The sequence below is a fragment of the Rhinopithecus bieti genome, unplaced genomic scaffold (assembly GCF_001698545.2).
Source record: "Rhinopithecus bieti isolate Rb0 unplaced genomic scaffold, ASM169854v2 scaffold_51905, whole genome shotgun sequence".
Classification (NCBI taxonomy): Eukaryota; Metazoa; Chordata; class Mammalia; order Primates; family Cercopithecidae; genus Rhinopithecus; species Rhinopithecus bieti.
In genome coordinates this window covers 929,051-953,699 of record NW_016821253.1, presented here as the reverse complement: position 1 = coordinate 953,699, position 24,649 = coordinate 929,051, and the positions used below count along the sequence as shown (strand labels likewise).

The 24,649-nt window shown below is 42.7% G+C and overlaps 1 protein-coding gene across 7 annotated transcripts in view; it reads right to left on the bottom strand.

The window, feature by feature from the left end:
• Positions 1–24,649, bottom strand: part of SNTG2 (syntrophin gamma 2) — a 414,561-nt gene that overhangs the window by 359,459 nt on the left and 30,453 nt on the right. The window contains exon 1 of one of the 7 annotated variants that reach the window (XM_017860343.1): positions 24,482–24,649. The exons of the other annotated variants lie outside the window; for them this stretch is intronic. Within the exon in view, the coding sequence (XP_017715832.1) occupies positions 24,482–24,547 (66 nt within the window). The 5' untranslated portion in view covers positions 24,548–24,649. The remainder of the gene's footprint in view (positions 1–24,481) is intronic. 7 annotated transcript variants of the gene reach the window in all.

The following is a 24,649-nucleotide window of genomic DNA, read 5'->3' as shown; positions in this document are numbered from 1 at the left end:
TTCAGAACTCCCTTTGTGCACAAGACATCCACTTACTGCACACATTAAAATATCCTCATAGGTCAGAAAATCTGTATTTTAAAAGTCATTTCTAACAGCTTTCAACCCTGGCTAGCAAACTGTACAGGTGGCTACCATGAATCACAGGAGCAGAACGCTTCAGCAAATGTGGGGGAAAATGCCACCTAGAAGGTTGAATCTTATTACTTGATAAGCGGAAAATTAAACAAACGACAGGGAAAATGTATACCTCCTTAAGTTTATGGGGCATCCCCCCAAATTCCTCTTTTATTTAATTTTGAGACATGTTCCTTATCGGATAATAATTAAAGTTTTGGATTTGGTCTCTGAAAAATATCAGATGACATTTACCAACTAAATTTGAATGAAAAGTAATAATTTCAAATTCTGGAAAAAGAACTTTGAATAATGTCTGAATCACTTTCACTAATGTACTTTTCTCCACTATTTTCCACATATACTTAGCTATGATAAAATGTGGGAATAGACACCCCAACTCCATCACCCCCACATCATCCTAAACCACGAGCTGCATCTCACAGCTCAGTAAGGGCCCTCCAGGCCCCTCACTGTGACCTCTGTCCCCTCTCACCTTCACTGGCCATAGGCAATCACTCATCAAGTTGGGTGGATTTGCCCCTGTTGGGTATGTCTCCATCCCATGCTTCAATAGGGTCACACACAATAAACAAGGAAACAAGTATGAATAAATATACAAGAGAAGTACTGATGTTGATAACCTTCATGAAATCAATACATAGGCTGATGTTATAGATAATAACAGCGATTTTACATGAGGTCTTCCAAGAAGGCCATTCTCAGAAACCAGTGAGCTGAGATGAAAGAGATGAGAAGATCAGTTACTTGAAGAGGGATAGGTGGCACAAGGCAGGAAGGCTCTGCCATCCTCAGAAAACAGAGCAGAGATTGTGGAGGGTGGAAATGACGTTGAGGAAGAACCATATGGCCGTGACGTTGGGAACGCAGGCAGGTCCTAATCTCGGTAAGGTCTAAAGTGAGGCACGGTGAGGCTCTGATCCCATCCTAGAAGCAATGGGTAGCTTTTCGACCAAGGGTATGAGACCTGACTTGACTCACAGGCAAGATGGACCATTGAGCAGCAGAGATGGCAAAGGTTCCCGAGTGGGAGGGAAGCTGTCGGTTATTTTATTAAACAGTGTAAGTGCAGGATACTGGTGCCTTAAAACAGGCTGGAGGCGGCGGGACAGCGGAAGGTGAGGCAGAGGATTGGGTGGTTAAGATGGAGCTTAAGAGAGAAGGGGCAATCCGATAAATCCAGCGAACTATCCCACAGCAGACTCTGAGCAGGCCGTGGGCACAGGGGCCTCCTGCCACCATTCGCGCTGCTCTCTGGACCATCTTCATGGACATTACCAGGCAGGCACCTTTACTAAATGTGCTACGAAAATCTTCCAATACAGGGCAGATAAGCCACAACAAGAAAAGTACAATGGTTTCTTACATAATATTGCATATAAAATAAAACCAGGACAATCCGTTGTCTCTGGATTATATATAATTACAGCATGTATTGCCTGTCAGTGATAGGAACAGGCTCTCCCACAGCTGCTGTTTTCTTCAGAGAAGAGAAATCCTGGATCACCTACATTAGCAGTGGCCGGAAGAAGCTAGGAAGGCCGTGCAGACAGCAGGCGTCTATGATGGTGTCTGCCAGGCAGGGCTGCCACCTCCAATCCTTGAGAAATCCCACAAGACGCTTGGCCTTCCCCACCAGCAGACCAGCAGCCTGGGGCTCCCCAGGGCCCCCACTCGCCTTGGCTGAGGTTGCCTCTGGAGAGCTACTGGGTAAACTGAGCAAATCTGGAAGATGGGTGGGGCAGGAGAGAAAGGAGTCAGGCAGGGAGGGAGATGGATGGGGGTTCTTGAGTGGGGGTTGCACAGACCTGCTCATCTGCTCAGAAGAGGAGCTCAGAGGGGCAGAGGACAGGGCTGGGGAGTGGACAGCAGGTGCCACCATGATTTTACGGATGACAGTACTGAACAATACTCATCACTGATGTGTTCTGAAACAGGTGATAGGAGACCAGTTCAGGCTGATGAAGGAGGAAAGAACAAACGAGGACAGCGAGGTGGGGACAGAGCAGGAGAAGCAAGAACAATCGCTGACTTCCACATTTACTAACAAGGCCTTGGACTCCACCTCCCAATCATTCCAAAGACAATGTGCACATAGAGAACCGCTTAAAAGCTCACACAACATCGATACGTCACAGCATGCAAGCTCATGTTTCTCTTCCTCCCCAGCTTCAAACCTTCATAACTCAAAACACCACTCAAAAACAAATGTTATTTCATGATAAGTATTCTACAGAATTGATAGAACTTTCCACTTCAAAAGATCCATACTTTTTCTATTTACCTTGAATATGAATTGCTTCTAATTATTCTGTTGATAAGCACACCACAAACACCAGATTCATCACCTTGTATCCTTCAAATACATTTCATCCAACTCTTCAAATACATTCTCAGCCGCAGGTTCCTCTTCTCTGAAGACAAGAGCAGTTGTGGAAGAGCCTGTTCCTATCACCGGCAGACAGTACTCACCATAATCATACGTAACCCAGAGACGATGGATTGTCCTGATTTTGTTTTACACACAATATTATCTAAGAAGCCACTGTACTTTTCTTGTTATGGCTTATTTGTCCGGTATCAGAAGATTTTCGTAACACGTTAATAAAGGTCACTGCCTGGTAAAGTAACATCTTGAAGAAGATCTTGGGGAATAAACACAATAATAATAGCTATATGGACATATACCAATAGTTTTTGTTATCAACACATTTATTTTAAAAGTTATATAGCTAAACTCACAATTTACTAAATATATTCAGGATGCGGGAGGCTGAGGCAGGAGAATGGCGTAAACCCGGGAGGCGGAGCTTGCAGTGAGCTGAGATCTGGCCACTGCACTCCAGTCCGGGCGACAGAGTGAGACTCCGCCTCAAAAAATATATATATATATATTCAGGATGAACACACAATTAATTCCAGTCTTCGATTATGCTTAGATTTTTTGTTGTTGTTTGTTTAAAACACAGTAGGGTCTGGCGCGGTGGCTCACGCCTGTAATCCCAGCACTCTGGGAGGTCGAGGCGGGCAGATCACGAGGTCAGGAGATTGAGACCATCCTGGCTAACATAGTGAAACCCCGTTTCTACTAAAAATACAAAAAATTAGCTGGGCGAGGTGGCGGGCGCCTGAAGTCCCAGCTACTCAGGAGGCTGAGGCAGGAGAATGGCGTGAACCCAGGAGGCGGAACTTGCAGTGAGCCAAGATCGCACCACTGCACTCCAGCCTGGGCGACAGAGCGAGACTCCATCTCAAAAAACAAACAAACAAACAACAAAAAAACCACAGCAGGCATTTTTTGTCACATGTTAAGCTGTATGTGGTGTAGGCAGATGGGTGGGTAGGTGGACAGAGGGTTCTGTTTGGGGTTTGTATTTTCTTGGCTTATTCCTTAATTGATTAAACTTTAGGGCTTATTGTATATTAAACATCAATGTATTCAATACTCCTAGCCCCAGAGATGTTTCCCTGCAAATCTCCTAAGGGTCACAGGGGAACTGGTGCTGTTTGCTCACAGGTGTGAGTGCAAGTACGTGGTTGCTTGCACGTGTGCGTGGAAGGGTGTGGTGTTATCTGCTCACACGTGTGAGTGCAAGCGTGTGGTGTGGTTTGTTCACGGGTGTGAGTGGCGCAAGCGCAAGGTGTCTGCTCCTCCGTGTGAGTGACAGCAAGTGCGTGTGTGATGTCCATGTGTATGTTTCACCTTCATGCACTGTTTCAAATGACCTCACGTGCAGAATTAATAAAATACAAGGGCAGAAAATTAGGATAGATGAGATTTTATTTTTTGTTTAGTTTGGGGTATGTATGTAGAATACACAAAGCCATGAGAAGGCACAGTGTCCACTCTAAGCACACAGAAGGTCAGAGAGTGTAAAAGTACAAGTTAACTTGAGCCCACCAGAACTAGGGCTTCAAGGCAACAAAGTGAACTACATTCCAGAGAGCAAAAAGCCCGTCTGAACGGAGACAGGACTGAATCCATTCTCAGGAAATGAAGCCATCACAGAGACAGGCCCAGGGATAACACTGGTCCTGAGACACCAGACAGAAACTTCCAAATGACTGAGATTTGGATGTTCAAGTGTGCGAGACACACAGGACTGAACGGAGACAGGACTGAAAGACTTCATGCTCGGCAGAGCTCCAGAGAAGGAAATGCTGCCAAAAAACAGACTGGGAGGAAGCCAGCAACATTTTAGAAACTTCAGCTGACAAGACACTTTCGAAAACCTAGAGCTTCACGAATGATTCCGAAAATCTCCCTCCGTCACCAGCAGCCTCGACAGGTCCAGCAAAGACTGAGGCAGGGAGGACACCCAAGGGAGCCAGTGTCCAGCTCCTGCAGTCAGGGGCTGCTGATGCATCGATGCCCTAAAGCTCACCCCAGGGTCAAACTGAGAGGGCTGCCTGGAAAAGAGGTAGGATCAGGAAAACCATGGCCAGGTAATGGGTGCAGCTCCCTGTGGAGGAACACTCGTGGGGAGCCCCTGTCCTTCTGCCCCCAGGCTTGGGGTCCTGCTACATCATGTGGAGCATGAACATGGGGCAAAGCTCTCCGGCACCACAGCCCGTGAGCCCACAGGACGAGCAGCCCACCTCGGAGGATATGAGGCTTGTGGTCTCTGAAGGTGACTTCTAAGGGGATGACAGCAACAAAGATCAACCACCCAGCTCAACTCAACACTCTAACATCCAGCCAAAGAAGAGGCCACCACTTCCTTCTTTCTTAGTTTTATGAGCTTAAAAAAAAAAAAAAAAAAAGGCATAAATAAATAAATAAATCCATTCTCAGGAAATGAAGCCATCACAGAGACAGGCCCAGGGATAACACTGGTCCTGAGACACCAGACAGAAACTTCCAAATGACTGAGATTTGGATGTTCAAGTGTGCGAGACACGCGATGAATGAAACACATGGACGGATGGAAAATCTGAGCAAAGAAAGCTGAAACCCTAGACATTTAAAAGACAAAACTAAATGAATGAGAGCAATACAGAACGTCAGCATGAATCCCTTCCATGGGGCTTGTTAGACAACTAGACCCAGGGGAGGAAAGAATAAAGACACCTGAGGACAAATCAAAACGAGGTACAAAACTGAAACACAACAAAAATGAAAAAGAACAGAAAGAACATATCAGAGCTGTGGGAAAATAGGAAACTCAGTAACAGGCAGTTACAGTTCTAGAAAGAGAGGAAAAGTAAAAAGGCAGAGCATGTTCAAAGAGTTAATAATAAAGAGTTCCAAAATTAGTAAAAAACAACAATATCCAAGTAAAAACAATGCCCAAGAAGCCCAGAGAATCCCAAACAGGTTAATATGCCCATCCCTCAATGGCAAAACTCAACAAAACAACACAAAGCCTCAACCTTTTACAATCAACTCCAGAAAGCCAAAGGTAAAGAAAATTCCATGAAAGTAGTTAAAACAAAAAACACGGAAAAAACTTTCAATCCAGAAATCCATACTCAGCAAAAATATCTTTTATAAATGTAGGGAAATTTACCTAAATATGCATTCAGAACAACAAAAGCTGAGAGAATTCATGGGCAACAGACCAGCATCACAAGAAATGCTAAAGGATGTTCTCCAGGAAAAACTGTGATGTCAGACAGAATTGCAGATTACCTAAAGGCACAAAGGACAGCATGTCGAAAAGAGGATTGTTTTTAATTTGCTATAAGAATTACTGCTCACTGAAATCAAACAAAGAAACAATGTACTAGAGGTTCCTAAAAATATGGAAGCAAAACATATGCTAACTAGAGCAAAATATGAGAGGTAAGAAATATATGTAAATGTTACAAGACACTAAAATGGTATACTGTCACATAGTAGTAGATACTTGTATTAGGCTGTTCTCACATTGCCATAAAGAAATACCTGAGACTGAGTAATTTATAAAGAAAAGAGGTTTAATTGGCTCACCGTTCTGCAGGCTATACAGGAAGCACAGCGGCTTCTGCTTCTGGGGAGGCCTCATGGAGCTTCCAATCACGGTAGAAGACAATGCGGGAGCAAGAGGTGATATACGGTGGGAGCAGGAGCAAAGGGGTGGGGGTGCCACACACTTTTACACAACCAGATCTCATGAGAACTCCCTCACTATCAGGAGAACAGTACCAAGGGGATGGTGCTAAATCATCCATGAGAAATCCACCCCCACAATCCAATCACTTACCACCAGGCTCCACCTACAATAGTATGATGATGATTCAACATGAGATTTGGGTGGGGACACAGATCCAAACCATATCACTAGTGTCAAGGGAAAGATGTATATAATAACACATCATCTGTAACTCCTGCTTTTTTTTTCTGTTTGCTTGTTAGATGTGTAAAGAAAAAAAGCAGGAGTTACTACTCTAATTTCGGACAAAATAGAATTTAAACCAATGACCATCAAAGAAGACAAAGAAGGACCTCACATAACGTTAAAGGGTTCACAACAAGGAGACCTGATAATGCTAAATGTGTATGGACTCAACACAGGAGCACCCAGATTCATAAAACACATACTTAGAAACCTATGAGGATACTTAGATACGGTAAGGGTGGGAGACTTTAACACCACACTGGTAGTATTAGGAAGAGCATGGAGACAGAAAACTAGAAAGACATTTGGGACCAGAACTCAATATTTGACCAAATGGACCTAATAGATATCTCCAGAGCTCTACACCCCAAAACAACAGAATATACATTATTCTCACCTGTACATGTTAGAAACTCTAAAATCAACCACACAATAGACCATAAAACAATTCTCAGTAAATTTAAAAAGAATATCAACCACATTCTTGAAATCAAAAAATTATTTGAAACTAATGAGAACAAAGATACAACATATCAGAATCTCTGGAACACACCTAAAGAAGTGTTAAGATGAAAGTTTACAGTGCTGAACCCCATATCAAAAGTTTAAAAGACCTCCAATTAACAACCTAACATCATCCTAAGGAATAAGAAAAAGAAAGGAGCAAACGAACAGAAGCTAGCAGAAGAAAATAAATAAAGAAAATTAGAGTTGAGCTGCAACGGAAACACACATGAAAAAACATACAAAAGATTAGCAAAACCAGAATTTTGTTATTTAAAAAAATAAATAAGATGGATATACTGCTAGCCAGCCTAATAAAAAAAAGAGAAAAGATCTAAATAAAAACAATCAGAAATGACAAAAAAGACATTACCACTGACCCCACAGAAATACAAAAAAGAAACTATTATGAACACCTCTATGCACACAAACTAAGAAACCTAAAAGAAACGAATGAATTCCTAAAAACATACAACTTTCTAAGGCAGAACTAGTAAGAAATTCAAATGCTGAACAGACCAGTAACATAACAAGTTCCAAAACTAAATTAGTGATTTAAAAAAAAAAAAAAAAAAAAGCCTATCAAACAGAAAAACCCCAGGACCAGAAAGATTCACAACCAAAATCACAGACAAGTCAAGAAAAGCTGGTATCATTCCTAATGAAACTATTCCAAAATACTGAAGGGGAAGGATTCCTCCACAACTCATTCTAGGAAGCCAGCATCATTCCAGTACCAAAACCTGGCAGAGACATAACCAAAAAAAGGAAACTTCAGGCCAATATCCTTGATGAATATAGATGCAAAAATCCTCAACCAAATATTAAGAAACTGAATCCAGCAGCATATCAAAAAGCTTATCCACACAATTAGGTAGGCTTTATCCCTGGGATGAAAGGTTGGTTCAACAATACAAAACAAAAAAATGTAATTCATCACATAAACGTAACTAAAAACCAAAACCACATGATCATCTCAACATATGCAGAAAAGGCTTTTGATAAAATTCAACATCCCTTCATGTTAAAAACCCTCCACAAACTAGGTAATGAAGGTATATTCCTCAAAATAGTAAGAGCCATCTATGACAAATACACAGTCAATATCATACTGAATGGACAAAATCTGGAAGCATTCCCCTGGAGAACCAGAAGCAGACAGGGATGCCCACTCTCACCACTCCTATTCAACATAGTATTGGAAATTCCTAGCCAGAGCAATTAGGCAAGAGACAGAATTAAAAGGCATACAACTAGGAAGAGCGAAAGCCGAATTATCTCTGTTTGCAGACAATATTATTCTACACCTAGAAAACCTCATAGTCTCTGACCAAAAGCTCTCAGATCTGATAAACAACTTCAGCAAAGTTTCAGGATATAAAATGAACATACAAAACTCAGTAGCATTTCTAAACACCAATAACTTCCAAGGCAAGTGCCAAATCAAGCATGCAATCCTGTTCACCATAATCACACCCAAAAATAAAATACCTAGGAGCACAGACAAGCAGGGAGGTGAAATATCTCCATAACAAGAACTAGGTAACAAGATAACAAGAACTAGATAACACTGTTGAAAGAAATCAGAGATGACACAAACAAACAGAAAAACATTCCATGCTCATGGATAAGAAGAATCAATAGTGTTGAAATGGCCATAGTGTCCAAAGTAATTTACAGATTCAATGCTATTTCTTTCAAACAACCAAATATATTCTTCAGAGAATTTAAAAAAACTATTATAAAATTCATACGGGACAAAAAAAGAGCTTGAATAGCCAAGGCAATCTTCAGCAAAAGGAATACAGCTGGAGGCACAACATTACCCAACTTCAAGCTATACTACAAAGCTATACTACAAAGCTACAGTGATCAAAACAGCATGGTATCGTTACAAAAACAGACACAGGCCAATGGAACAGAGTAGCGAGCCCAGAAATAAAGCCACATACCTAAAATCATCTAATCTTCAACAAAGTCAACAAAAACCATCAATGTAGGAAGGACCCCCAATTCAATAAATGGAGCTGGTGATAACTGACTTGCCATATGGAGAAGATTGAAACTGGACCCTTCCTTTCACCATTCACTAAAATCAACTCAAATGCATTAAAGACTTAGATGTAAAACCTAAAACTATAAAAACTCTAGAAGGAAACCTAAGACATTCTGGACATAGGAACTGGCAAAGACTTCATGACAAAGACTCCAAAAGCAATTGGAACAAACCAAACACTGACAAGTAGGATCAAATTAAAATAAAGAGTTTCTGCACAGCAAAATAAACCTATCAACAGAGTAAAAAGACAACATACAGAATGAAAGGAAATATTTTAAACTATGCATCTAGCAAATATCTAATACCAGAATCCCTAAGTAACTTCAATAATCAAAAAAGATCAATAATCAAAAAAGAAATAATCCCATTAAAAAATGGGTAAAGGATATGAACAGACACTTCTAAAAAGAAGACATAAGAACTTATGGGAAGGGGTTAAAGCACCACTCCATAGGTAATACATGGTGGTAAACACTGGCAACAGAAGGCAAGAAATACCCCAGATCAGAAACATAAGACTGCACCTTAAGAATCAGGAAAAACACAACCAAAATAAGTCCAAAAGCAAGCACTGAGAAAATAATAAGCACAAAAATCAATGAACTTCAAAACCAAAATTTAAAAAATGAGATTTAAAACGTATCCTTTGAAAAGAACACTAAAATTGATAATTAAGTAGGGAGAATGATTTATTTTTAAAAAACAGAAAAGACCTAAATTAACAGTATTACAAATGGAAAAGGGGGGCATCACCACAGAACCCATAGACTTTAAACACATAAGAAATATTGCAAACAACTTTTTATCAATGGATTTCATTACTTAAAAAGGACAAAGTTCCTGAAAGAAAAAACTATCAAAATTCATTCAAGAATGAATAATGTAAATAACCCATTATCATAGAAGCTGCATTTATCGTTTAAAAAACCCTCAAAATAAAATTCCAGGCTCAAATGCATTCTGCATGAATTTTACCAAAGAAATAATGCAAATACTACAGGATATCTGTGGAACTATAAGAAGACACTTTCTTTTTTTTTTTTTTTTTTTTTTTTTTAATTTTGAGACAGACTCTCACTCTGTTGCCCAAGCTGGATTGCAGTGGCACAATCTCGGCTCACTGCAACCTCCATCTCCTGGGTTCCAGCAATTCTCCTGCCTCTCCTGAGTAATTGTGATTACAGGTGCCTGTCACTATGCATGGCTAATTTTTGTATTTTTAGTAGAGATAGGGTTTCACCATGTTGGCCAGGCTGGTCTCAATCTCCTGACCTCAGGTGATCCATCTGCTTTGGCCTCCCAAAGTGCTGGGATTACAAGCGTGAGCCACTGTGCCTGGCACAAAAAGACACTTTCTAATTCGTATTGACAGGCCAGGATTACACCAATACCCTGATGCCAAAACAGGCAAAGGCACAACATGAACAGAAACAAACCAATATCCAACGTGAACGTAGAAGCAAATGTCCACAGATGAAATACAGCAATTGAATCTAGTAATACATAAAAAGATGATACGCTGTGACCAAAGAGGATTTATCTCTAGAATGTAAGGTTATTTCAAATTACAGAATCAATGTGTAATTTACCATAAAACAGACTAAAATAAAACACTATTACCACAATAGATGAGAAACAAGTTTCACCATATTGAACATCTACTCCCAATAAAAATTTCATTAAACTAAGAGAAGGGAACTTCATCAAACCAAAAAAGGCGTCTCTAAAGCACATACAGTGACATTTTACTTAATGATGAACGCTGAATGTTTTCCCTTTAAAATAGGAAATAAGGCAAGGTGGCCATTCTTCCCATGTCTACTAAATAGCATATTTGTGGTTTTACCCATTACAATAGGTCAACAGAAAAAAAGAAAAAGAGTACAAGTTGCTAAAAAATAAAAGAAACACAGAGAGTCTGTACTCCCGTCCCTGTTCTGCCTGAACAGGGTGCACATTTTCCCATATATATTTTTGACTAGTGACAATTCTGTTTTAAGGTAAATTTATATCCTTTGTCAATTTTCTTTTGGACTTTTAAGTTTCTCATTTCAGAAGCTTTTAACATTAAAAATATAGCCATTCAACTATTTGTTTTGGAAATAATTTTCTATTTCATTGTTTTGCATTCATTTTACAACTTATCTACATTTCGTTTTGTCCTACATGATTTTGAAAAATTTCCTTATAGTCAGAATTATTGTTCTCTTATGAATTATGCATTATAAAAGCCTTTACAAATCTCAAAAATCTTACAGATAAAGATGAAAGGAACATGTTCCTTAAAGAATTCTCACCATCAGAGTTCAAATGAACACAATGAGAAATTATCCAAAACACAATAAGCAATTTCCCCCAAGGTTAAAAAAGACAAAAGTAACAAATTGCAGAATAAGGCAAAGATTGCAGATATTTAAATTTTTAAGTAAAAAAAATGTAAAATAAGTACTCTTAATAAATATAAATACCCAAAAGAAGTTATTATAAGTGTAACAACAAACATTTTAAAAATATCAAAACTAGTTCTGATGACCCTGAAGTAACTGAAGACCCCACACAGAATGTGGCACAGAGAAGTGAGGTGGGACAAGGTGGGTTCTGGTCCAGGCCCCACAAATGTGGCACAGAGAGGGGAAGTGGGACAAGGTGGGTTCTGGTCCAGGCCCCACAAATGTGGCACAGAGAAGGGAGGTGGGATGAGGTGGGTTCTGGTCCAGGCCCCACAAGAGCAGACGCCAGGGCAGGACTCGCTGCGCAGCAGGTTCTGCAAGGGACCCTGGGCATGCATGGGGGCGAGAGAAGCAGCAAGGCCATGGTAGGGAGGGGTCCGACACTCACAGGACGGAAGAAGCAGGGACTAAGTGGGAGCAGCCGGGAGGAGCTGGGCCCAGCTCGTTAGCCAATTTTTACCAGGGAGCTAGTATGTGCCAGGCACTATTTCAGCCCGTCAAAAACTGTGGAAAAGAAAAAATCAAGGCTCAAATTTTAGTAAAGTTAAAAACTGGCATATTAAATATATTTCTATTGTTAAAGGTGTAAATATTAGGAGTTGGTCCCAAGGCATACTGTATTGCAATAAGTAACATTATTATTTTGTGTACACATATACCAAATATAGATGGTAACCCTGGTCACCTCATTTACTACGTAAAGGTGTGCAAAGCATGAAAACGGACTTGCTCACCTTCCTAATACTTTTCCCAGAAGAACTAATGTTTAGATAATTGTATATCATATAAAGAGTTAACTTTTTTGAGCATGCTGCCTTTCTTATCTGTTTGAAGCACATTTTTCTGTCTATTTAATGCAATTTTGAATTTTTGGGGTCATTCCATTTCAATTTTACATAGCATCTTTTCATTTTCAAAAGTGCTTATTTTGTGATGCTGCTGGAAAAATAGGTTTTAAATTCATTATGTTAATGTTAATGTTAATCATTTTCAAATAATGAAGTTTTTTTTTAAAAAAAAGTTCAAACCATAGTCAGATGATTAATGAAGGATAAATTAAGAAAACTGCAGTTAGTTTTTGAATAGTATCACACAAAGCAGGCACTCAAACCAGCGTTAGAATACAGGAGCAGCATGAGAAATCCTGTTACCACGCCAAAAATCATCCATATTCACCTTTTTTGGTTTGAACTATTTGCAGTACCTCCAAATCCCCCACTAGTGGAGGGATCTGTGAACGTGGGATTAGCACATTTTGTCTTGCTGAATGGGCACACTCATTCTCTGACTGAAGGGATGACACTTATCTTCTGTTTTAATGAACTGTTTGTTTTGTCTCGTTTTTTCGATGTATGTGCCTCTCCTCAGTCACATTAAAAGCCAGGACACAGCTCACCACATCTCCTTTACAAAGGTATTTGTAATTTTCTTTATTTGGCTTCATTACTTAACATCATGAGGTTGAATAAAGTATATTTGATTTATTATTTTTTCTATTTAATTCAAAGATACAGTGAAAACTCAGCATAACCTACTTATTCAAAGACAGGCATAATCAAGAAATACGTTGATTCTATTTGTACCATGGATAAATTTCTTACTTCATCTAATTATTTTTCTGCATTGCAGAGACTAGTATGGTTTCAAATAACGCAGCTACTCCAGTAGCTGGATACAGCGAAGGACACAAATGAAGAAGCTGAGAGGGATGTGATTAAAGAGAAGGCACAAGGCAGATCCGGGTCCAGACCCATCACCACGAAACTCATGCTTTCTTGCATGGTAAGAAACTTGTCTTGGGGGTGGGCGTGATGGCTCATACCTAAAATCTCAGCCCTTTGGGAGGCCAAGGCAGGAGGGTCGCTTAAGACCAGGAGTTCAAGATCAGCCTGGGCAACATAGTGAGACCCCATCTGTACAAAAAGTTAAAACGTTAGCCAGGGGTAGTGGCATGTGCCTGTGGTTCCAGCTACTTGGGAGGCTGGGCAGGGGCACTGCTTGAGCTGGGGTGTTTGGGGAGCTCAGGGCTGCAGTGAGCTACGATCATGCCACTGCACTCCAGCCAAAAAACTAAAACTAAAATAAGAAATGTATCTTAAGTTACCAGTATTTCCACATTTCACGGAAGAACCAAGGAGGTCTAAGTTGAATGGTACAACTCCATCCTTCTCAATGGAAATTGTGAAATGTGATTTTTCCATCTGCTCATCTGGGAAGAAGTACTGCTGTTCTAAAAAATAAATTACCCTCAGCAGCTTCACATGGAAGTGTGTGTTTTCTACAAACCCAGGCTGGCTAAAAGCACTTCCTTTCTCTGAGCAAGCTCCGCTGCCATGATCGGTTCAGCACAGAGCCAAACAGGCTGTCACTCTCTTAGACCCACTCACTGGGAATGTACTCACATTTCAGAATAGGGGACAAAATGAACTCAAAATGACAGAAGAGATCTCAGGAAACAAAACAACACACACAACATAAGCCTAAAAATTAAGAAAAAGAATAAAATGCTCAATTAAAAGACACTGCAGGAAACCCAATAATTGAGAAATTCAACTGGCTAATCCTACCATTCTGAGAAAGACAATGAAAATGTAACATTTCCTGGGCACACAGTGGTGTGTTAACTCCCAGCGCGGTACTAACGCAGACGCTACGTGATAGAAAAGTTCACAGACATGGTTCATCTCCACGGGTGCAGTGGCTCACGCCTGTAATCCTAGCACTTTGGGAGCCTGGCCAACATGGTGAAACCCCAGCTCTACTAAAATACAAAAAAAAAAGTTAGCCGGAAATCGCTTGAACCCCAGAGGCAGAGGTTGCAGTGAGCCAATATCATGCCACTGCACTCCAGCCTGGGCAAAAGAGCAAGACACCACCTCAAAAATGAAAAATAAAATGAAATCTAATCGTACTTTCAAACCAACAGCCTCCCAGGGGTGACAGCTTAACATATAAAACAAAATAAAGTTGGCTTTATTTACCATGATCATTTCTCATTTACTAGAAACTCTGGCAATATCAGTGAGCTAAAGATTTATATCAACAGAAAATGGCGATAAAATCAGAAATCACAAATTATTGTGATCAGCACTATCTACAGTAGCTGGCAGCATTCGTGGGAGCTGCCCATCCAGGCGGGAAGTGACGGGAACAGGCAAACCGAGGGCTGTGCCCTGGAGTGGCCGGGAGCAGGCAGGCAGGTGAGCGGTTCCCGGACCATGAGCAGGCAGTAGGAGCAGCCCCCTTCAGAACCCACAGCCAGGCCCAGGAACCCTCAGAGCTCTCCGTGCTCCCAGCTCCTCCATGAGGCCAGAGTCCTCTGTCTGCATCCAGCTGAACCCTGAGTTCCAGGACTCACCTGGGAGACAACAGGAATCCAATCTCACCAACGAGAAAATAAGGCACACATGACCCTACCCTGAAAAGCCCCGTGCACTGAAGCATTCCCAAGAAAGGAGAGCAGGGGAGAGCAGGCAGCCTGAGCTCCCAGGAGAACTGCGGGGCCCAGAAGCCCAGCATTCCCCGCTGTGGGACTCTACCAGGGGACAGGCCTAGCTATCAGCTGGGATTCCCAAGCAATGCTGTCACCCTAGTCACAGACGCCTGAGCCAGCGGAGCAAGGACGGGTGCTGCTTTCCAGACAGAAGAGCAAAGGACCAAAGGAGCGTGTCATTAACAGAGGCTCCTCCTATGGGAACACCTGCCCAAAGCCTCTCCAGTGATACAGAAGAACCTTAAGCAGGGGGTTGACGGTAATTGATGGATATTTCTTAGCAAATTATGAAAATTATCATTTTATAATGAGAATTCTGAAAGCAAGATAGAAGATTCTATCTTGAGGATGAGTTTGATTTACAGAATAAACACCAGAAAAAGCTGGAAGGAAATCCATGAGCTGCTAGTCAGGTATAGACCAGGTCACAGGAACTTTCCTTCCTTGTACTTTTCCATCTCATATGCACTTTCAGTACGGATACTATGCCACTATTCATACAAACGTCAAAGGAATACAGGAAATATATTTACTCCAAAGAAGGTGACAGATTTGAATCGTATCCCTGAAGGTTCCCTCCAGCTGCACAGCGGCACCCCAAACCCAAACTCCAGCCCTGGGTCAGCAAGGCAGGGCCTGCAGGATGCAATTCTGTGACCCTGGCCTGCTCCGTTCACTTTCTCCATTCGGCCCGAGGCCAGTAAAGCAAAAGCCCCCTGAGACTTTGCACAGCCCACTGTGGTAACACCACACCCCCAGGCAGTGCCCTGCACCAGGTGACCCTAGTGCAGGTGAACCCTGGACCTCCCTCTGACTCCAGGCCTGTGTGTGCGGACCCCTCCCCATCCCATTCTCCCTTCCTCCTGCCAACATGGAAATTACAAATCTAAAAGCATTCCGATTCCACTCTGATAAAAACAAAAGAATCTGTAGGTCACGACAAAATTTGATAAAGCTTTGGAAGAAAATAATTGCGATACATAAAGCTCATAGCATTTTCATAGATCTGTGCTGCTCCTCTCCTCAACTGAATAAAGAGGAGTTACATAGGAGAATGTTTACATCCCAACACTTACAAAGCTCGTAATTCACATATGCAGCTGTTTCCTAGTGGGTTTGTATCTTATTCTGATAGGAAAGCTTTCAGTTTACCTCCTTTTTTTCAGCTACTAGCTTTTCCTCTTTATTCGATTACTAAATTTACAGTATTATTAACATAGAAATTAATTTTTTGATATAACTAAATCTTATATAAGGGTTATACATTACAAAGCATATTATGATTTGTTCTACTTCATTTTTGTTGCTACAAAGAACAAATATTTTTATACACAGAGAGTGGTCTTATCTGTGTGTGTTTTTATCCTTTATTATCTTTTGTTATTAGCAGTTTCAGAGTTTGGTTCTAATTTCTTAACTCTTAGCCAAGCATCATTGTTTTAGATATTGTACTATCCCAAAATTTTGACTGTCATAAGGCATGTTTGATACTACAACTCCTAACATCAAAATATTAAAACACTTAAGAAATAGTACATTTTACTGCACTACATCTAGAAAGCTAAAATAGAAAATAATTTGGAAGTCCACATGATTTTTTTCATCTCTGGATTTCAAATGAACCACTTTTTAAAAAATACGATTTATTTAGATTATAATGTATTTTAGTTACAAATTCATGTTCTCAATACCTTTCAAATTCTTCACACCAGTTTAGATAATGGTGATGTCAGAGGTTTCTTCTTAAAGCAGTTACAGTATAGGTAATTGACAAAGCTTCTGCTAGTTCAGCTTCAATAAATTTAATGTCATATCTCTGCAGAGTTTTTGTTTACGAAAAATCCATCTTGAAGCACCAAATCTGGAGAATATCACATAGTACTCTGCATGATCTCAACATCGTTTTACTGCTGTGTGTGGGGAGGGGCTGCACCAGCCGTTGCCATCTACTCGACTTACGAACCTGTTCCCATTTTGTACTACAACCTCAATTACAATAAAACAGTTGTATATTCCTCCTGATTCTTATTTCCTAATTCCTGTTATCTTTTTGTCTCACAAGAAATGACCACTTAAAGGAAATGCGTTTGGGGCCATTTCTCAGCCTTTGCACGTGGGATAGAGACGTCTCTCTCCCAATCAGACCCTCAGGGGCTACAGCCACCATGGGGACCACCCCTCACCTGCCTTCTCTATGGTCTTCTGTGTAAGTGGGGAGCATCAGCAGTACCCTAGAGGTGTTAAAGGAATGAAGCCCTCCAAAGAGCTCTTAGTACCTAGTAGAGGTTAGCAATTAGGTAAGTACTTCTAGGGGTTCTGGGCGCAAATTCCCCATATTTCTAAGAAGATATTCCCTAAAAGCTGTATTATTTACCTAAAAAGACCAATTAGCTTCCCACGGCTGCTATGACAACATTTCCTCAAACTTAGTGGATTAAAACAATGCACATTTATCTTCTCACAGTTCTGGAAGCCAGAAGTCCAGGATCAAATTCCTCCAGAGGCTCCAGGGAGCCTCCTTCCTGCCTCCTCTGGCTCTGGTGGCTGCAGGTGCCCCGGCCTGTGAATGCGTCTCTCCCGTCTCAGTCTCAGTACCAGCCTCGCCTTCCGTGTGCCAGTCTCCAAACTCCATCTCCTCTCGCTTATAAGGACATGTGGACTTGTATTTAGGGGCCCACTCAAATAATGTAAGGATCCTTCACCTAAGATCCTTAAAGACACACGTTGCACGACCTCATCTGTAGAAGAGAGAACACGTTTTAGCTGCCCTAAGCTGTGTCGTGGCTGCTTGTCTAGAATTTGCCTCTCAGGTAGTCAGGGCCCCACTGGCCTGGTCTGAGAGGTGTTCTACTCTATTTTTATCTTTAGCTTCCAGCTCAGTGTGTGGCAATTAATAGGTGCTCAATCATTCTTCTCTAAATTCTGCGTGTCTGTGTCTGCACGTACGTAAGGTGCATCATCATAAAGCACTTCTCCAAATGGCAGTTAATCGTCACCAAACCCCCATCTTTCGCAAGGAGGCCTGAGATGCAGAACTACTTCCCACCACCGTTCCCCATCCCTCGCTCCCCCTCAAGCACGGAGGTTGTAAAATCTCCAGTGTTTCTGAGGAGGTAATACAAAGGCTGGACTTTCTCTACCTTGCTACAGACCACGATCGTTTTAGGAATAAAACCAGACTTGGATTTCTTTCAAGAGCATATGACCTATGCTAACTACGACCAAGTCAGCACACGTTTCTAAAAACACTGCATCTAACTCATCGTGTCTAAAAACACTGCATCTAACTCATCGTGTCTAAAAACACTGCATCTAACTCATCGGGTGCTGGATGTCCCCAGGTTTAAGGTATAAGAAGTACTTTCATATTCCTCAGTACATAATGAAAACTTAATCATGTAAAAAGGCAAACTGATAGAGCCATTTTGCAAAATATAATTATCTGCAGAGAAATCATTATGGATAATCTTGAGCAGGATACAGCTGAGAAATAGAATAAATTATATTTACCATTAAACTTATGCTGATGTGAAAAATTAAAATCAAAATATAGCTATTCTAAAAATATGAAAGCACAATTTTACTTAAATCCAAATAAACTGATCATAAATACAAAATAAATTCTCAGTTCAAAAACCAGAAACGGAACTTTCCCTCTTGTTCATAGAAACACATACATCTAATTCAGATATATAGTTATTGGCTCAACTGACTCATGGGTCAGCACCACGCAGCGGGGCAGAACCGAGTTCCCCAGGCTATGTCCTTCTGAAAGCAGCCCCTTCCACGGGCTCACAGCAGCACAGGACCCAGGTCCCACTTCCCTTCTAGACGCCCGACCGAGATGGGCCATTCACAGCCACGGGTGGACCGGGGCCCTGGGGGAGCGGGTCCCCTGCAGGAAGGGGCGTAGGTCGGGGGGCAGGTGCTGCGCCAGGTGAGATGCAGCCTCCGGGAGAGGCAGCTGAGCAAAGGCCCTGGGCCGAGGCAGGCAGTGCTCTACACGCCCAACCGAGGTGTGGGAAGGCCCCAAGTGAGGAAGGATGCACCCGCGGGGCCTGTGGTTATGCTCTGGCCTGGGAAGGCCAGAATACAACCCTGTTCCGGCCTGAGCTGCAGAGAGGCGTTTTGGAAAGGAGCACGCAGAATGCCCAGCAGGGGCAGGGGTAGGCTCAGGGCAGTGGCAGGGGCAGGGGTAGGTGCAGGGCAGTGGCAGGAGCAGGGGTAGGTGTAGGGCAGGGGCAGGGGCGAGGGGTGGTGGGTGCAGGGCATGGACAGGGTAGGGGCAGGTGCAGAGTGTTTGGCGCAGGTCAGAGGCAGGAGTGGGGTGGGGGCAGGGCAGGGGTAGGTGCAGGGGCAGGGATAGGCATGGGGCAGGGGTAGGGGCAGGAGCTGGCATAGTCACAAGGGCAGGGGGTGGGGCCAGGGCAGATGCAGGGGCAGGCGCAGGGAAGGCTCTGAGGCAGGGCTGGGGACAGTGGCAGATGCGGGGCCCTTGGCCTCCTGGGCACCAGATTCTAAAAGGAGGGTTAGGGTTAGGGTTAGGGTCAGGGTCAGGGTCAGGGTGAGGGTGAGGGTGAGGGTGAGGGTGAGGGTGAGGGTCAGGGTCAGGGTCAGGGTCAGGGTGAGGGTGAGGGTGAGGGTCAGGGTCAGGGTCAGGGTCAGGGTCAGGGTCTACCGAGGGCCTCCCTGTTCGGAGCGAGGGGATTTGCTGCCAAATCCAGGACACGCGATGATTTTGCTCAGAATAACTGGCAGCTGCATCCCACTTCACAAATGCACAAATGCAGATTATTCTCTACACAGCAGCTCAACCAACAGAAATCTTCTCCCATGGAATCTGAGTGTGTCCCCGTGGCTGTGCCCTTACCTATAACAATTTATTAACTACACAATAAAACATCTGCAACTATAAGCATTCTTTACAGAAGTGGAATGTAATTCTTGCACAGGATTTGTCATTTAAACTATTTTGATGAAGGTAGGAGTAATCACAGTGATTTCCTGGTCAGTCCATACCTAGAGGCCACTGCCACTGGCTGGATACAAGAAGAAAGTTTGCCTTCTGGAGCTGGCCAATAAAAACAAGAGGAAATAAAACAAGAGGAAAAGTAAATTTATAAAATGGAGGCTAATAAATAAAACAAATAAAATAAAGAGGAAATAAAACAAGAGGAAAAGTAAATTTATAAAATGGAGGCTAAAAAGCACATGATATTGAGGACACTTGATTCTAATGTTCTATGTGATTGTTTTTATAATAACACAATTCGATGCTGTCATCAAATGATGTTCACCCAAATGTCGAGTGAATGCTGGTGCCTCCCAAAGTTGACACTCAGAATCTTGACAGTGGAGGGGCACCTTTTTCATTAACAGTAATGCGGGTTGTTGCAAAGTAACAGGCCACGCAGTGATCTAGGTTTCAAGTCAAGAGAAGTGAATGACATGCAGTTGCTTTACAAAGGGTGACAGATAAAACAGATTTAAAACTTAGCAGTTTAGGAGTTAGCAGCCTCTGAAGTTTAATACTTTATGCCCTAAAATATAACTTTACATTTTATAAATGTTTAGAACACTATCCCCTAAATAAGAAGCATATTCACGTTCTTAAATCCAAAGTCTTCGCTAAATTAAAATGTAGTTAGTTTATAATAATATTTATAAGATGTAAAAATGTAGACTCCTTAAAAAGCAAACTATTTTACCATGTAATTCTAATTGCAAAATCACATCCTCATATTCACAGCACTGTTAATAGTATTTATTAAAGTGTGCAAGGGCGGAAAACAGGAAGGTTCAGGTCGATGGGGTGAAGAAGCAACATGATCCCCGGAAGGCAGCCAGAAATGGGTGAGCTTTGGGGGCCTTCTTGTTTAGAGGGGCAGAGGATGAAGAGCCAGAGGCTGGGGTCAGTCCTCAGGTGAGGGATTATGCCCACATAGGGGAGCTTAGCATTTAATACAGAAATAGAAGAGATAACCTCGGCTTCCTGAGTTTTACATCGAACTTTAGTATGGACTGGAGGAAAGTGACATCTAGTGTTAGCTGAAAATAATCCAAAGTCGACTATTCAAAACTACAATCATGACAACATGCAGTAACCAGCTGGACAACAGTAACAAGTACACACCAGTTCAAGGTACATTTTCCATGAACTCCTGAGTGCATTTTTCCTCCAAAAGCATGTTTTTAACCTTCCTTGTTGTGTCTCACTCAACAAAAATACCTCTAGAATCTAATTAAAGAGCAAGTTTCTGAGGGATTTGGAATCAGATGCAAAGTGACCTTCAGAACCCAAGCACATATTCCACAGGTGAGAAGCCAGAGCCAGAGAGAATGGCAGTTCCCGAGGTGGGGGTTATCTGAGTTCCCTGGAACCCGGATCTCCCTCCTTCCCTCTCCATTTCCACAAGCACCTGCCTGTGCCTGCCCCTTGCCCAGCACTGCAGGAGCTAGGGATGTGCAGCAGAACCTGAGAGCAGCTCCTCTTTGGGGTCCCTCGTGCGCCTGTTGCCACATGCTACATGAGCTAACAGGAAAGCCAGAAAATCACACTGCTAAGTAAGTCTATCCTGAATATACCCATTTAGTAAATAGAGGGCCTGCGGTGCAAACATAAACTCTCTCACTGAGAACTGCAATGCCAGCCCCTCCGCCAACTCGCTCAGAGCCTCATGGGGTATCTTGGGAAGGAGATCTAAATTAAAACTGAAGCTTAAATGCCTTGTCTACAGTCATCAGCCATAAAGATATCCAGAGATAAGAAGATGTTGCTCTACACACACCATTCAGAAAACAAGGCAATTTTAACATCCCATATTGGGGGGAGGGGGAGGCACACTTTTCTTAATTGAACCTCATCCAAATATTTATTGGGGAACATGTCTCCATGTCTCCTGGTAAAATCAGGTAATTGCCTGCTTTATAATGCGTGAGTTTTGCTTATGATGTCATAGACATCAACAGAAATTCTACAATTGAAATTAAAGATGAGTCAGCAAGGATGAGAAACATACCCAAAGCATAGAAGGAATGGGTAACCTTCTCAGGAGGTCAGAGGCTTCATTCATCTCATGCAGCAATTCCTATCTGTAAACAGATGATTAAGTGGTGCCCTCAGCAAATGCACTTTTAAAATGACCTACTGTGCTCTCCCTTTCAGTGGGTGAGCTCATCGTATAAACGGGCACGTTCCTAGCTCATGCCAAGGATTCTTCCCATGCCCCAGACGGAAGAAGTGTTGTCATTTAAAAGCAGCAAATATGCTGTAAACATCAACCAATAGTAGTCTTTGAAGCTACAAGCAAGACACACTTAGCACATTGTACTGAGGGTTGTCTGCCCGTGGGATTTTACCCCCAAAATTCAGGTGTGGTCAGAGACAGAGCTCCATGAACTGACTTAACTTAGAAAAGACATCGGGAACAGGCACGTGAAAGGGGACACAAGACAGTTCTGCTACTGAACAGGAGACCTTCAAACGTGGCCAAATTCCATGATTCAGACAAGGAGTCATGAAAAAGAATGTGCACAGTTTCGACTCCAGATAGAAAAAAATATGACTAGAAAGGTAAGATTTAGAAAAGACTTTCATCTTTTTCCAGTTAAAAGCACCAAGTTCTCTTCACTGAAATGATGAAATAATTACACAAGTTGAATAATATTATGCAGTTATGGTAAGAAAATAATTCTGTACAGTTGTCTCTGCCATTCAGTAAGGATGACATTGTATGCTAAGAACATTCAAGACAAACCTGCCAACACCGATACTTAACAGATTCGTTTTAAATAAATAAGAATCTGAGCTAACATGACCATGTCTAATGTCTAAGGTAGGCTAAGGTGTCTAAGGTACGCTCAGCACCTACCTAATTACTTATGACTGCAAAGTTAGGAGTCGTGGTCTTAAAACGCTCCAACTTATTGTAATAATTGGCTTCCAACGCTGAAAAAAAGTTTCTTTCAAATACAATTCAGATAGGCTGTTTCAAATAATCAAGGTCCTTATTACAAAGAAAGCACCAATCACATCGTGTAGCAAACAGGTGAGCAGAGGCCACCCTTGACTGGAAAACATCAAATTCAGCACCTTAATTAACACTGAGCACAAACGAGAACATTTACTAGAACACGCGCAGTTGCTGCATTTGTTGACGTTATTGCCAATAACTCATCAAGTGGGTCAATTACGAAGTATGATGAATCCTCTTCAAAGCTTCTGCTATAATTACAATGATTAAAAGCAAGACTTGCTGCAAGAATGTCTCGAGAAAAACGCACAATTCCTAACCATGGGAGGGCATCATTTTAAAGCTGAAGGCAGTGACCAGACGGAAAGCTGTGATTCCAGAGCGCCTGCAGTTTTTACTGCAGTTTATTTCCAGGTAATCCCCGCATATTTTCTCGGGTTTGATTACCATGGGCAACAGTGGGATGGCTATTCATGTTACAAAGTACGTCAAGAAATAAACACCCACATTTTACATGAAATCTAATTTTCATATTTTGTAGTAAAAGCCCAGAAAGGTACGACTTGAATGAAAATGCATCTATCTCTATAATTGTTTTTAACATCACACAGTAGCTACAACCACTGTCCTAGTCTAGAATCGTTATTATGACAATAGGAATGTGTAGCAGCCCTCAACCTGTGGCCTTCTGAACCGTCTCTCTGCTGTCCTATTCCTGGTGGCTCCGGGGACTGGGAACTCCTGGGGAAGGAATCCTAAAGGAGTGGTTGTCAATGCATTTTCATGAACAGCCGCGCTCCTAGGCAGCTTCCTAGGGCTGGGGTGGCCACGTGCTCCCTTAAACTGTTTTCACAACTTGGGGCTGTGCTGTGGGTGGCAACTTGAAGGTTTCCAAGAACTTTTCGTTTTTCTTTGAACCAACATTTGTTTTCTGTCAATCAATAGTTTAGTTATTTAAAAGTAAGAAAGTGGAGAGGGAGTTATTTAGGGTAAGAACTAGAATAGACTTCAAAAAAGAAAACCGTATTACCCAGTTGGCGTCCCAGCGGCTCCCCGGATGGCCAAGAGCCCCCAGCACCTGCCGAGGCCACACCTGGCCAGGCTCGCTCCAGCCAGCTCAGACCCGGCCTGGGCGCCAGAAGGCTGCAGGGGGGACGCTCCGGTCCGCCCCACCGCCTGGGCCCAAAGGAGCTGCTCCTGGGAAGGAATGTGGGGCCGATCTCAAATTCCAAATTCTGGAAAGCGTTACCTCCCACGCACTTTAGGGAAGCCCGGGCACCTCAAAACCAAGCCTTGCAAGACACTCGAAGAGCAAAGCCTGCAAGTTTCCAGTAAGACACTGGGCTGGAGGGAGCAGAGCGGCCGGGGGCAGGTGCCCATTGCTTCCCGAGGCTCCGGCGTCCACCCTCCGACCAGCCGCCCGCGGAGACAGGGAAGGGTCGCGGGGAGCGAGGTGGGCGTAGAGGGAGGAGGGGTGGAGGGAGAAGGGTGCGAAGGAGAAGGAAGGGGCCGGGGGTGCAGGGGCGCGGAGGGGCCGCACTCACCCGCGCAGGCACCAGCAAGCAGCCCGGCCGTCCGCGGGGGGCGGGCGGGGGTCCCTGGGTGCTCATCGCCACCCCTGCGGCTGGGTCCGCGCTCCGGGCCGGCGGAGCTCAACGCCAGAACCCCGCCTGCAGCCAGGAGCCCGGCGTCCGCGCCCCTCTGCCGGCTCC